Below are 14,242 nucleotides of genomic sequence, written 5' to 3'. Positions count from 1 at the left end.
CTATGAAATGTATCATACACTGTTACTCAGTGCTGAAAAGCCATTGATTTTCATGTTTCTTTACATAGTAGAATCTAAAAAAGGGCCTACATGATAAGGGAGTTGTCAGAATAAATAATTAAAATAAGAATTAGGTCAGCATTGTTTGGGAAAAGTAATTGGGAGAAGAGAATGGCCATGCAAAACATCAAACACTTTTTTCAGCTGACACTGAACAATGACCAGTGCTAAAATTTATACCAGAATTTCTTATAGCAGTAGGGGGGACTCCTGGATAGGAAGCCAGCTTACCCTTACAATTGCATACAGTGCCAATGCTGCAAAGATATGCAACTGATACCACAGTTCAGCTCTGAGACCACGGACCACAAAAGCAGGTTTGCACTTGCCTCATACCTAGTAATTGTAGCCACAGATAGGACAGGGCAGAACATGTATTGAACAAGAGTCAGCCCAAAAATACAGCTGATATTCTATTATGTCATTTGGAAATCAATTCATGGGAAGGAGATAGAGAAACATTTTGAAGTAAGACCACTACACACCTGTAGATCATGCCTGCAGTATTTGAATTTCAGAGGATCCATATTACTGTTTACAATTCCTTCTAGTATACTCACATATAGACAAGCAATACAGCATTAGAAAAGAGAATAAACCATGGAGAACAATGTTGAGAGGACTTGTCTTTTCAACACCATACATAGAGTGGTGACACAACGGTCACAGAGAAGTGGTTGAAACAGTGGAACACCTTTCAGTACATTTTCCTTAAAATCAAAATCGACAAAGACATGTTCAGCACTAGGTGCCAATGGTTTCCAGTTACAGTTGACTGTACTCAAGGCATTACAGATTTTTTCAGCACTGAATGGGCATGTAGCTTAATTATAAAACTACCCTGAATTCATTATTATCATATGCATATCCTCTAAACCAGAGAGCTAACTGGTTACTTTTCATAGGTCTTAAAATAGAAATTAATTTGGATCTATTTTTATCATTTGTTTCCATGGATAGACAATGATGTTGTGTTATAACATACATGTAATACCCTCTGAAACAGGTACATCTCAAATTTTGTTGTAACTTGCTGTCAAAATATTTTCAGAGAAAATCTTTTCTGTTTACAGATTTTGCAGGGCTCTGTGTCCTGAATCTCTGCAAATTCATGTTCAGATCTAGGATGCTTTGTGATTTCTGTATTCAACCAAGAAATCTCCCTGTCTTGTTACCTTAGTATAAAATATGATTGACTCATTGCTCTTTCCTGCTTTATCTTAGTAACTGCTTATGAGCGTACTCTGTATTACAGCAGTACACAGAGGGTTTTACACAGATTAATTCATGTTATTAATCTTTCACATAATGTTATGAATTTAAATTACTGAATAGCTCCATATATACAGTAAAATCACAACTTTGCACAATTATTTTTATCAACTCTTTTAACAGTATAAGAAGTGATTAAAATTCAACATGAATGTGATGTTCTGCTGTCTTTCTGTTACCTTTGTGAACAGAACAGATCAGTTTTTAAGAACACTGACAGTAGCCTCTCGTAATGATGTCCAGTAGAACTGGCTATAAATACATATATAAAGACTGCTTCTTCTGTGTATGGAGAAATATCAGTCTCTAGAAGTTGCCCAGATAATTTAATACAGTATGACTTAGTTTCAATACAATTGCAATAATCCTAGAGAATCTGAATCATCCTATAGAATTTCTGAATTTTTCTCCAATTTTTATTTATTCCTTTTCTAAGTTTGATAGAGTACGCTCTTGATATATTAGTAATGCCAAGAATTTGTAGAAAATTGAGTGATGATATTAAAAATGAATTGGTGTGCTGCTTTATTTATACACGCATACTCTTAAAAGAGAAATTGCTTGCCTCCAGCTCTACAGTACTGTCAGTAGAACCACCATAGCTGTCACTGCATAAGGAAAGGGGGGATGAAAGACAAGAGGCTGTGGAAATTCTTTCTTCATGACTGCACCAAGGTCTGGAGGAATTTTCTCATATATAGATGCTCTCCTACCCCTGTAAAGCATTGGCAGACACACAAGAAGGTCAGTGAACTACTGCTGTGCTTATACTGAAAACCAGTTCTTGGAGAGAGTTGCTTGGAAATATTTCTTTCCCTGACTATATATCTTGTGAGTTGTGGCCACTTTATGCTGAATATTGTCTTTTACCCTGAAGACAATGCAAAATGTATCAAGGTAGAACAAATGAGATTGCTTACATCAAATGGTACAGTAAACTACTTGAATTACTTTTCAGCTTTTGCTTTGCCTCTATAGCAAAGAAATGCACATTTGCTAGTCTCTTACTAAGTTGTCAGACACCAGACTACCAAGTGCAATGTCTGACCATAGGCAGATTCCCTAAAGGAGTATACAAGAGTCTTCATCATTAAGTATTTTATAAAAAACAGAAAACACTTAAGCACATTTGAAACTTCTGGAGCTCAACTGTAAGTTGCATAAGGCTTCTTAGATTTTTCCTCCAATCAAAAGAGAAATGACACACATACAGAAATTCCACTATTATGGATACAAAATTATAAAAGATTATGACTCTATAGTGTCAATTTATCATAGCATGTACTGCTACCAAGTACAACTACAAATGATGAAAAACATCTGTAAGTCCCCATAAGCAATTTGTCAGAATACTTTAAAGTACATGTATAATAAATGAAGAACACGTGTTTCATAGGAGCCAAATGAAACTAGAGCTGTACCGAGTGCTTTGCCAGAGACTTGAACAGCTGTGGACATCACCTCTCTCTTGCTCTGTCCAGCTTTAAAAGGCATTGTTTACTTTTTAGCTTGACAGGTGATGTTTACAATACCGTCAATCTTCCTAAAAGACAGATTGCCCAAATATCTTTGTAGACCACTTCCACCTCCTTAAACAATGTCTTTTGATTTTCATTTTAGATATTTAGCACTTTCTGTTAAATTACAAAGGGTCTTCACTGTACCAATCTCGCCAGCTTCTAAAAACACCTACTATCGTTTTCTTCTGAAAAGTATCAGGTTACACACTGCATAGCATTTTCGTCTGGTAGCTACAGTCAAGAAATGGAAAGATTTGTTCATTTACTCTTCCGTTCAGAGTGTATGCATGCAAACACAGCTCCTCACATACATATTTCAAGGTTCTAAAGAGGTTTTTTCTGACTTCTCTTAGCTTGATGCCTCAATAAGGCATCTTTGATTTTTTCTGTCTAAACATAATATAAGATGGCAGCTCTGAAAGTCTTTTTGCTATTATGTTTTGCACTCAGATTAAGGTCACAGTTTCAGTGTTATTCAGAATGATGATACATTTCTTTACACAGAGAAAAACTTAGCAATCAACCCTTCCCCCCACTAATATCAATTGAATACTGTCACTTCCATGCAAAACTAGGGCGCACAGTTTAATTATCTCTCTAGTCTTCCTACTCTACATATTTTTGCTCTGCTTCTCTGATAAGAGCTTCCCGCTTCTCTCATTCCTGTTTCAGGTCTCTTTCCAATAATAATAATAAATAATAATAATAATAATCATTAGTGGAAGTGGAAGATGTTTCCTTTTATTAAATCTCCAAATATTAGCTCAGTGTCTACAGTGATGCCAAGCCTGAGGAAGGAGCAAGAACATTTTTACTTGACAACACTGTCATAAAATATCTTGACATTACATTTTGAGCAATCTTTTGAAATACTGAATAGTATTATATTCAAGAAATGTGAATGAATTCTAAACATTCTTTTACATAAGTCAATCTAAAATTCTTTGTAATAGATAATAGATTTATAGTTTTACTTTGTTTTATCTGTTTGAAAAAGTAGCAGGAATGTTAAATACTTTCTTCTGCATTGAACATATGCAATCACCATTATATATTTAAAAAAACAACCTGCTGATTATTAAATAGCTTAAATAGCCCCAAGTGTCCCTGAAGAGCTACTGTGTGCTGTGTAAGAGTTGAATAATCCTTTCCATGTCAGAAGGTGACTCTTCAGCTGTTCAGGATCATGAGCTGATATGCTACCACTTGTAAAAAAAATATTCAAAACACCAGAGCATACAGTTATGTAAAGATCATTATGATGGTATTGGAATTAATCTGCAAGAGCTGACAACACTGAAGCCAGTCTAGCAAGAATGATTCAAGAAACCGTAGTTTTTACTTAAAACCAAAACATGCAGAACACATCAAATTCACACCAAAAAAAGTTCAATGGGAATATGATATTTTTACATCTTATTTGGCTCTTTTTTCTTTTACAAAGATAATCAGAAAAAAAGGAATATGTTCAAACACACTTTGTACATACTGGGTGCACTATTCATATAACACCAGAAGTGCAGTCTGTGCAAAAGTACTCCAGATCATTATTGCTCAGTGTTCTGAATAAAATACTTCAACTTATGAAGGCACATTGATAGAAGAGAAGATGCTTTGATCATCTGTGTTTGCTTTAATCATCAAAATAGGGGAATTCACTTTGGCCCCTGTGCTTAGAAAAATATGACTAACTTTCAAAATCTCATTTTCTTTCATGTTTACTCTTAGTATTTACATGGTAGTTTCTTCCCATTCAAGCTCCACATCACCTGCAAAAGAAACAGATACATTATGTTAACCTATGTTGTAAACAAGTAGTAACTAATGGTAGATAACTATTTTTGGCTGAATTTAAAAGATCTTGCTGGGAAAAAGAAGTGGAAAGATGGAGCAATGGCTATTACTACGAGGAAGACTAAAGAGCAGCAAAATGTTAGAAATTTACATTTTTTAAGCCAAAAAATGGATGTCAAAGTACTTTTTTCCTGCTTTTTAATCTGGAAAAGTCTATGAAAAAATGATTTTGAGACAGTTTGTATCTCCTTACCTTCCATGGCATCCAGAGAGTCCATCTTTTGCAGTGCTGAATAATTTACAAAACATATGGGCTGACTACTTCCCTTGCTTGTCAACAGATCCAATACACATTGATGTAAAAATATATATTGTGCCTGCAAGATGTAAATTTAAAGATGCTTGATTAGAAGAAAAATGTACTTCTAATACCAAAAAGTCTTTCACTTTTTTATAACATCTAGATATTCTCAAAGTAACTGCAGTTTAACTCAGCAGTCTCAGTACTTCAGTGACCATATCATATATGCTTGATCAGATTTCATTCATTATGAAGCATAATGCTTTAAAATTTGTCAAAACATATTAATCCTTATACACAGTAAGATATATGAAATTACACTAGCCATAACTGAGACTAATAAGTTATTCCGCAATGTTCTGTGAAGGTTCGTTCTATGAAAAGACTTTTTGCCACTAGATTCAGACTGAAGAAACTGAACCATATGAATGTAATATTTAGATAAGAAAATTCCCCTCTTTCTAGCATAGAGAAAACCAGCAGGGTGCACTCAAATGCAGAAGTTCAAGTAAGGCTAAACTTTTATGTTCTAGGAGCATGCACCATTGCTAGGAGAAAAAAACTCCACAGTATTTTTAGTGATACTTCTTGAACTGTAGCCTCATTTTTAACAGACTATAATGCAAAGTATGGGCAAATAAAGTTAATTTGACACTTCCAAGAACATAAAGTCTGAAAAGAGAAGAACAAAATAAGGCAATGTAAGAATGAAATAAAGGAATGGAAATAGATAGAAATATAATAAATAGATTAAGCATATCTTCACATAGGAGAAGTATTGTATATGTAGATGCAGAAAACAGCCAGATCACAGTATCAGAGATTTGTTCCGGTTGGAAGAGGCCTCTTGATATTATCTAGTGCAACTACCCACTGCTCAAGCTGCATCAGCAAAAATATGTTTCCCAGAACCTTGTCCAGACGGATTTGGAACATCTCTACCAAAATCACTTTGTTATCGTTGACTTTTGCCCAGGTAAAAATAAGTGATATTTTTGCTCAATAATTGATATTTTGTTTCAGAACTGCCATCAGTTTTCAAGTCAAGTGTCTCAGATGTATAAGAGAAATAGCTTACACAGACATGTTTTATGCCCACAGCTCCAGAGCTGTGCGTAATTAAAACGGTCCTTCATAAACCCCTAAAGCACACAGTACCATTACACTTTTCAACAGCTTTCTTACTAAAGTAATAGTGTGGCATTACTTTGTACAAACTAGCCTTTGTACTTGGCAACAAGATAAACTTTAACATGTCCGTTGGACAAATATGGATTTCTAGAATGAAGGTCTGAAGTTTTGGTGGAGTTTAGATTAGTTATTCCAGTTCAGAAGGCAGACTCTGAAAGCTCTGCAATCTCTTGTATTCATACAGCTGCCTCTGATGTAGCAATGAAAATCTTTCTGGGTTTGCCAGGGGAGAGGCTACTTGGGCAATGCCTGTGTAACAAGTTATTTTCCCAGTTAGAATCAATGACATTCTTAACTATTCTGCATCCATTGGCTACAGTAACAGATCGTGACTGTTGGCAAAAGAAAAACTATTTTGAAGCTATAAACAAGCAAAATACAGGTCTGAGAACAAGCAGTTTTTACTTATTTTACCCATAGATCTTACAGACAGTTTGACTGATGGATCTCTAAACTGAGCTCTGGGGAGGAATTGCTCCTCTCTTTATATCTTCTGTGCTGATCACATAAAATCTGATTAATAGGCAACTCAACAGTATTTTATAACAGAAGTCTCAGAATAGCAATCCACCATAAAACTTTACAAGATTGATTCCCTTTGGGCAAGTTTTGTTGCTGATCTGACTTTTGTAGTCTTGCAAACATGAGCTAGAAATGACCTGGACAGAGAACAACCTGTTTCAGACTTTTGCAACTAGCATATAGATTGATACTTGATCTGTTAGGAAATCAGAACTATGACACCATCATCTTGTATAGCATTTTGGCACACCTTTTCCTAGTCCCTGCCCAAATATGCACATGAAGAGGTATACAAAAATTATGCATATTTTAAAAACATTGATCTTATCTAATGTCTTACCATTTAAATATTTTATTTTGGGAGTGCTCCCATTAAATTTTCTTCTAGCCTTTGATTTATTTTCAGACGATTCTGCTTCTAGTCAAAAGTGTAAAACAACAGCCAAAAAGCATTCCCAGGATTCATCATCACAAGAAAGTCCTGGCAACTGTTTAGTTTCATCAAGACTTCAAACAGAAAAATTTAAAGCAAATGGCAATCAGACTGCACCTTACAAGATATATCATGGCAGAGTATCACCAGGAGGTCTCGCAAAATGTTCTGAGGTGCAGTTATTGAAGAGAGGTTAACTGCTTTGTATATTCTGACATATTTTTCATATATTCTGCAGTGATATGGAATAGCAGAATTGCATTCCCAGTGGAGCAAGTCTCCTTACATTAAAATCACTTCAAATCCATCAGTTATGAGGAGGTTCATCCTGAAACTACTCATCCATACTGAGAAGGTAGTGAGTTGTTCTGTAAACTTAAAGGCTTCAGGTCGTGGGTTAGATCTGGCCTGCAGTAGACTTGTGCCAGAAGCCTTATGCAAACACAGCTAATTTCTGTTCCACTGGACATTTAGGATCAGCTTTAAATTCTTCTATTACTCATTTACATATACTCAGAATTCCAGATGTAGCAGAGGTCTTCCTCACCAGCAGTTCATCACAAACTTATATCCATACTGAATAAATCTACCAGAAATGTACTTTTCTTTAGATGCCAAACCCACCATTGCCTTGATTTTGAACACTGAAGTCTGTGCTTAAATCTATCCATATGTGCTATTTGATTTGATGCAATTGAAACAGAATCAAGGATTCAATAAAGAGTTCAGTGGTAAATGAATATTTAAAAGTTTAGAGGACTATGCCACATATATATACACAAAAAAATTACATTTAAGTAGTAAATAAAGTCAATGAATGAGCAAATCAATTTTATATTAACAACTGTTCTTCACCCAAAACTTGAAATAAACTTTCTCAAATACTGAGAAATTTTTATGTAAGTTCTAAAGTCTAAATATCACTCTTTTCAGCACTTGTCAAGACCTTGCTGGCCAAATATACTTAAATAGATACAGACCATATATCTGCACATTGTTCGAAATAAATATAAGCATGATTTGGTAGAAAATGTTTTATACAGCTGATTATTACGAGCTTTCTAGTCTTGTTTGTAGATCAGGAGATGAGATGATTAACTTTTTAACAACAGGAAAACAAAATAGATAAATCTTACCAGATTCTGTACCATACACATTCTTTCACTTCTTAGCTCAGCTACAAGTCCATAGATATCCACAAAATCATGGTCATTTACGTGTTGGGTTAAATGGTCAAGTGCAATATAAACACCTGTTCTTCCAACGCCAGCACTGCAAACATGATACACAAGATAAAATAAAGCCTTTATGTTAATGCTTTTCGTATTTTCATAGAATATTCTAGATAAATTAAGTTTATGGTGAAAAGAAAACTTCGGAAAAAACTCCTAGATCTTTTTTCAGTATTTACATTTTGTGATGTGTGTGTCTCCTTGCTGAATGGAATAAAGTGTAATCTTGAGCCATCTTGATTTGAGCCATGTTCTGATTTTGATTTTACAAAGCAGTTGCATCAGACAAATGAAATATAACTAAACCAAACCTGCTTAAGTGGAAAAAAGATTCTACAGCTTTTGTGTGAGTTTTCCAGAGCTCACTAATGGAAAGAAAAAAGTGATAAGATTTTGTGAAATCACACTTGGATTCTGAGATACTTTTGATATTTGACACAAATCTACATGGGATCTAGCAAAACATTTTAAAGGAAATACTTCTAAGAGGAGGATAAGTGTGCAAGACATGCTGCTAGCTAGTGTTTTATTTAAAGGCCTCATAATGAACAGGATTTTCTGAAAATCACTATCAGACTTCTCTGCAACCGGTATGATAAATGAAGGGTATATCACTGCAGATAATCAGGAGATATATAGCAAAACTCTTGAACTTGCAAGACTAATGATCAGAAAGCAATAAATGAGTTCTCTGGATACGAGAACACATAATGAAGTTTTATAAACCTTAGGAATTTGAGCACAGGTGGAGTATCTGGCCCATGGTGGCACCTTTACATATCTGCGTTCTGAAAACAGGATAGGATTCATTGCAGAGGGATTCCAGAGAATACCAGTGTTCTGAAAACATGAAGAGTGTGTTGTTCTCTCCTGTAATAGTCTCTCTGGCCCTTGCAGTATAGGCAAATGTCTGTCAAAGACTATACCTAATAAATGGGGCTTTACCACCCATTGTGAGTGGCACCCTTAGGACACTGAGGACAAATAAAAAGAACTCCCATGCATGATAAAGTGGGTAGTTAGGGCAGAGATTTGTGGCACCAAAGCCAGCTTTTCTTTCACATATTTCCAAACATCAAGTGAGAATGGGGCAAAGAATCAAATCTGAGTTCAGATTGCTATTTTGGAGTGTACCCACTCATTCAGCAGGAACACCAACCTGCACAAAAAATGCAGACACACATCACTTTCTTAAGACAGCCTTCCCCACACACTTACTCTTTGAAATAGCTGTTTAAGGGTGTTGAGTTTGAAACCAATTGGAACTATGACAGTTGAACAGCTCTAACCACCAGACCATTTATTTAAGAGTCTAAATATAGATTTTATCTGTTTATAGGCAATTGAGTTTGAAATGTGGCCTATGCAAACCTTTATTCCTATTTGCCATTCTCTGTGGCTTCCAAATAGTTTCTTCCTCATGATATGTGACGTGTACATTATAAATACATTTTTAATACTTGTTTGTTAAGATGAGCTCTAATCATAATAGAAGTAATTTAAATAAACACATGCCATTGCTATTCTTATTCTTATGGTTAAAGAGAAAAACAGAGATAAATCCAGGAGTACCTTATGGTAATTGATGAAGCAATAATTTCAATAACATCACCTCAATGGATTTCCATGAATGAAAGAACAGACATTGGCATTTTACCTCCCAGAAAGGACTAAGAACTGCTAGAGAAACTTCATTGCTGTCCATACTAGAACCATATCTGTGCACTCAGTCTTCATTGTTTTTCTTCTGGCAACTTCCCTGCACATTAATATGCACTTGAAATTCTAAGACATTAAACAATGATTTGCTGAATGTGCTTACCTGCAGTGAACCACCATTGGTGTGTTATCATGTGCTCGACTTGCACGGATAAGTTTTACAAAATGGATAATTGGTGCAGTTGTTTCAGGGACTCCGTGTTCTGGCCAAGAAGTAAAGTTACACTGCCGCACCATCATGCAGTCTCCATGCTGAAAAATATAAAATAATGTAATTTTTACAGAAGAAATGTTACAGAAGGTTCAGTAAGTTACATATAGCCTTCTCAAAAATTTCATGTAAAAAATAGTCAGAATAGCATAATAATTATAAGATGTACTGGCATGAAGGAATAATTTGTCGTGCGCAGAACTTATGGCAGGTGGGATTTTTTTGAGATGGCATCAAGTGCATCTTTCAGGAACTATTAATGACTTTGGCAGTCACCCTCCATTTGACTTCAGTCACTATATCAATCTAATTTTTAGATTGAAGGTTGAAATTTCTATGGCTCGTTTAGAAGATTAGTGAACTGGAATGAGAAATTTGTTTAGGAAAAAGCAACCACTCCAAGACTGATTCGGTGTAGTGAAGGCAAACACACATACACTGGTAAACACCGATATATTTTCTAAGTGTTTGATGCCCTCTCAATCAGAGCAGCAGCAAGAGCAACTAAATAAAAGAGCAAATTATGATCTGATATCTAAATCATTCATGAAGGACGTAAAAATGAACAAACAGGATTATGCCAAAGGCCTGTCAAGATCAATATCCTGTTTCCAACAGTGGTTAAGGAAAAATATTAAGGAACATTATAAAACACTACAACAATGTATTTATAGTTCCGCAGAATATCCTTAATAGTTTGTGACTTGTGAATTTAGCCAGAGACAGTATCTCAAAATTTAATAGTACTTGTCAGAATTTTCTTCTACTAAATTATGAAGATTTTTTGAAGCCCTGTAAGTTTTTAGCATTCACAGTATCCTGTAGCAAGGAGTAACACAGTTTAATAAACTGTTGTGTTCCTATTTTTTTTAAATTTCTTTTGAATCAATCACTTGCTCCTTTCATATTGCAAGAAACACTGAACAACTGTGAGTAATTATGTGTAGAAATTACTTCATGTCTATGCTTTTTTTTTAATTGATCAACATAAAAATTAAAGAGATGCAATATGGCAATAAGTTTGAGTTATTTGCCTCACATATGCTTTTTGTCTTCAGTGGAAGATCATGAAGAATCCACCCATTTGTGAAGGGAAGATGAAGTACAATCTTAAAACCAGCAATATGGCACATTTAATGACATGCTTGTAAAGGGCATAACTTCTTGTGCAGGGTAGTTCACCTATAGTAAATGGATCACCTAGTGAACTCAGATATCTTCTCAGCCTCTCCCTGGTTAACACAGGTGACTTCACATTTTGCTGGCATGCACTTTTACTCTTAATAGTCCCTTTTCTAGTCTTGTTTACTCTATGTTCTATTTTAGCTGAAAAAAGATTTATCTTCTCCCAATCATTTTTAAATGTTCAATTGCCCTGTACTATGTGCACAATATATCCTTATTGGGTGACCACTGAGACAATCCCTTAACCCCTATGTGCCTTTTGTCACATGCACATGCCACATAATGGTGCATTTGGATAGCCAAGTTCAGTTCTTAGGATCTGGCTGCACTACGTACAACACAGATCAAGGTTGGGGGTGCATAAAAAGGCTAACTTAATCTTGGGTCATTATTCCCAGACTGTTACTGAGCTTACCTGCTGCTCTGAGTTAATGCTGGGTAGGAATTTTCCCGAAGAGTGGGAACTATAGTCGTGGATCTATGCTGCAGCCCTACCCTCACTTCCCAGCACAGAGTGGGAGTAATACTGATGATTCTCATTTATACTGGGTGCATCTCCTGCGGGTGGAGGTCAAAACGGCTGGTGGTACAATGCAAAACAGCTGCACCAGAGAATCTTTCCCTTTAATCTGAGAGGGATATATTCAAAGGGATTTGTCTGATTCCAGAATGGTTAGGATTACTCCTTTCTAGAAGAGACAATTGAGGTGCCCGAGTAGAAACCCACCATATCAGAGTTTCAGTAACCCTGATAGGCCCTTCAAAGTTTGTCAGAAAGATATCTGACCTCTTTGTGACAGAAATTCTCAGGAAATAAAACATGAATGAGAACAAAGTGCAGGACAACCAGGTAGTACAGTGTATATGCATTAAAAGATTAAAAGAAGAATACTGAGGGGGTAGTTGGGTGGGATGGAGCACATCTGATATTCTTTGGGGTGTTGGATGGATTTTATAAAATCAACTTCCAGTTCTGGCTTACCCTTTCAATTTTTAGATCTCTGATGGTCCAGTCTATTTGAATATCTTCCATCAATTTAGTAATCACTATATCCCCAAACACAGTCACTGGTTTATTATCTTCTGGCCAGTATTGATGACATCTTATCTGCAGGGAGATGATTACTAATTAATTAACATTATTGTATTATAATCTTGACAGAAACTACATACAGAATTTCCACTTACATCAAATACTTTTAATTGGTACACTGGTAACTTACACGTCCTTTTTCAAAACATTGTGTAAGCATCACAAGTGTTTTAGCTCTTGTCTCCCACACCATTCTCCAGAAATCGCCCACTGTTCCTGGCAATGGTCCCTGAGTTGCAATAAACTCATTTGGGCATAAATAACCCTAAGAAAAAGAAAACATTTTACACATAATTGTTGGCAAAGAAAAAAAGGAGCTTGCATGTGACTCATAGTTGTGCCTGTATCTGTCATACCTAAGGCTAAAACCTGGTCGGACATAGGGGAATGCCATGCTAATAGAAATGCATTTAGCAGGGATATCAGGTCATCAATTCCCATTTAAAAGTATCTAAACCTTCATACTAGTCTTCCTGCAGATCTAGGCAGAGTCCACCAAGAACTATGTCAAGAGGTGGCCAACATAGTGCTAAGGAGCAGTGGAACCAGGGAAACAACTAAGGAGCAGTCTGAGAGCCAGTGCTCAGACTGATGACCTTGTTCTTGTGCTCATCAGGGATCTGCCGTAACTTAGGGCTGGAGCTTACTCAAAGAAATGATCTCTGATAAAAGGTATTCGAGAAACCTACTGTAGACATTGGCTTTTATTTTGGTGTTGTCTTCTACTGTTTAATTCATTTGTAAATTGATGTAAAACTTGGGAGGAAGTTTGTTGAAAAAAAATCTGTGCAAGTGCTGTCAGTACGTGGTTTCACTTGGATCTGTTTCCTCAAAGAAACAAAGCATACATAGAGGAACTATTATGTATTACAGAAAGTAAAATAATAACAATAATAACAATAAATTTATGCTGTAGTACTAGCAGTTTATAATATCACAGAGTTCTGCTTATTGCTCAAGACAACTGACATATTGGTTTATAGCACCATCAAAGCTCCTTATTGGAATTATAGCCCTATAATTCACAGCTGCCTGTTACTTACTCCATCTATAATATAAAGAACAGGTGGAAATGGGAAACTATGTTAATCCTCCCCAATTTGAGAGTGAGGTGAGAAACTATGATTCAGGGATGCAAAGCTCAGAGTTCAGTTACTGATTTTTCTTGTTTAACCAAGGAAAATAAAAGTAGCAGCAGAGTTCCCATTTGTTAAAACTATATACAAGACTTCTCCTTTCCTCTCTTTATATTTGTGCATATGTATATCATGGCTGGGCTTCGCGAACGAAGATTTGGGAAGGGCTCTACCCATGTTTGTTACAACCGCGCTGGTGGCTAAAAAGGCCAATACGAGATAGACACGTCCAGTTGCAAAAGGCACAGCAGAAAGACTCCTTAGGTGGTATATTCTGCGAGGCACAATTCTTTCTGCATTGTCTTTTCTCCTCTAGAGTAATCCTGCGTGCATATGCATATACACCTAGATAATTAGGTATGTAAATACATACATACACGTATTGCAGAGGTTCAGCTATATGCATTTATATATTTAAACATCTACAAATATGGAGAGCATTTAAAGGGCAAAGCTTTAGCCTTGAGAAATGGTAACACCAGAATTGTCTATTCACTGATGAATGGTGTCCCAAAATGAGATGCCTGTATGCAGTAAAGATCTCAGCAGGGAACACTCTCTCTAACTGGCTTT

At 35.8% G+C, this 14,242-nt stretch overlaps 1 protein-coding gene across 3 annotated transcripts in view; it reads right to left on the bottom strand.

Annotated features, from left to right (window-relative positions):
* Positions 1 to 4,172: 4,172 nt before the first annotated feature.
* Positions 4,173 to 14,242, bottom strand: part of PTPRQ (protein tyrosine phosphatase receptor type Q) — a 131,462-nt gene continuing 121,392 nt past the window's right edge. For all 3 annotated transcript variants that reach the window (XM_032689172.1, XM_032689171.1, XM_032689169.1), the window contains 6 exons: positions 12,664 to 12,798; positions 12,423 to 12,548; positions 10,148 to 10,296; positions 8,230 to 8,365; positions 4,900 to 5,023; positions 4,173 to 4,621 (listed from right to left, as the gene is read on the bottom strand). In XM_032689172.1, the coding sequence (XP_032545063.1) occupies positions 4,584 to 4,621; positions 4,900 to 5,023; positions 8,230 to 8,365; positions 10,148 to 10,296; positions 12,423 to 12,548; positions 12,664 to 12,798 (708 nt within the window). In that variant the 3' untranslated portion in view covers positions 4,173 to 4,583. The remainder of the gene's footprint in view (positions 4,622 to 4,899; positions 5,024 to 8,229; positions 8,366 to 10,147; positions 10,297 to 12,422; positions 12,549 to 12,663; positions 12,799 to 14,242) is intronic.

The sequence above is a fragment of the Chiroxiphia lanceolata genome, chromosome 5 (assembly GCF_009829145.1).
Source record: "Chiroxiphia lanceolata isolate bChiLan1 chromosome 5, bChiLan1.pri, whole genome shotgun sequence".
Classification (NCBI taxonomy): Eukaryota; Metazoa; Chordata; class Aves; order Passeriformes; family Pipridae; genus Chiroxiphia; species Chiroxiphia lanceolata.
Note: the sequence above shows the minus strand (reverse complement) of the source record. Positions and strands in the feature narration are given on the sequence as shown.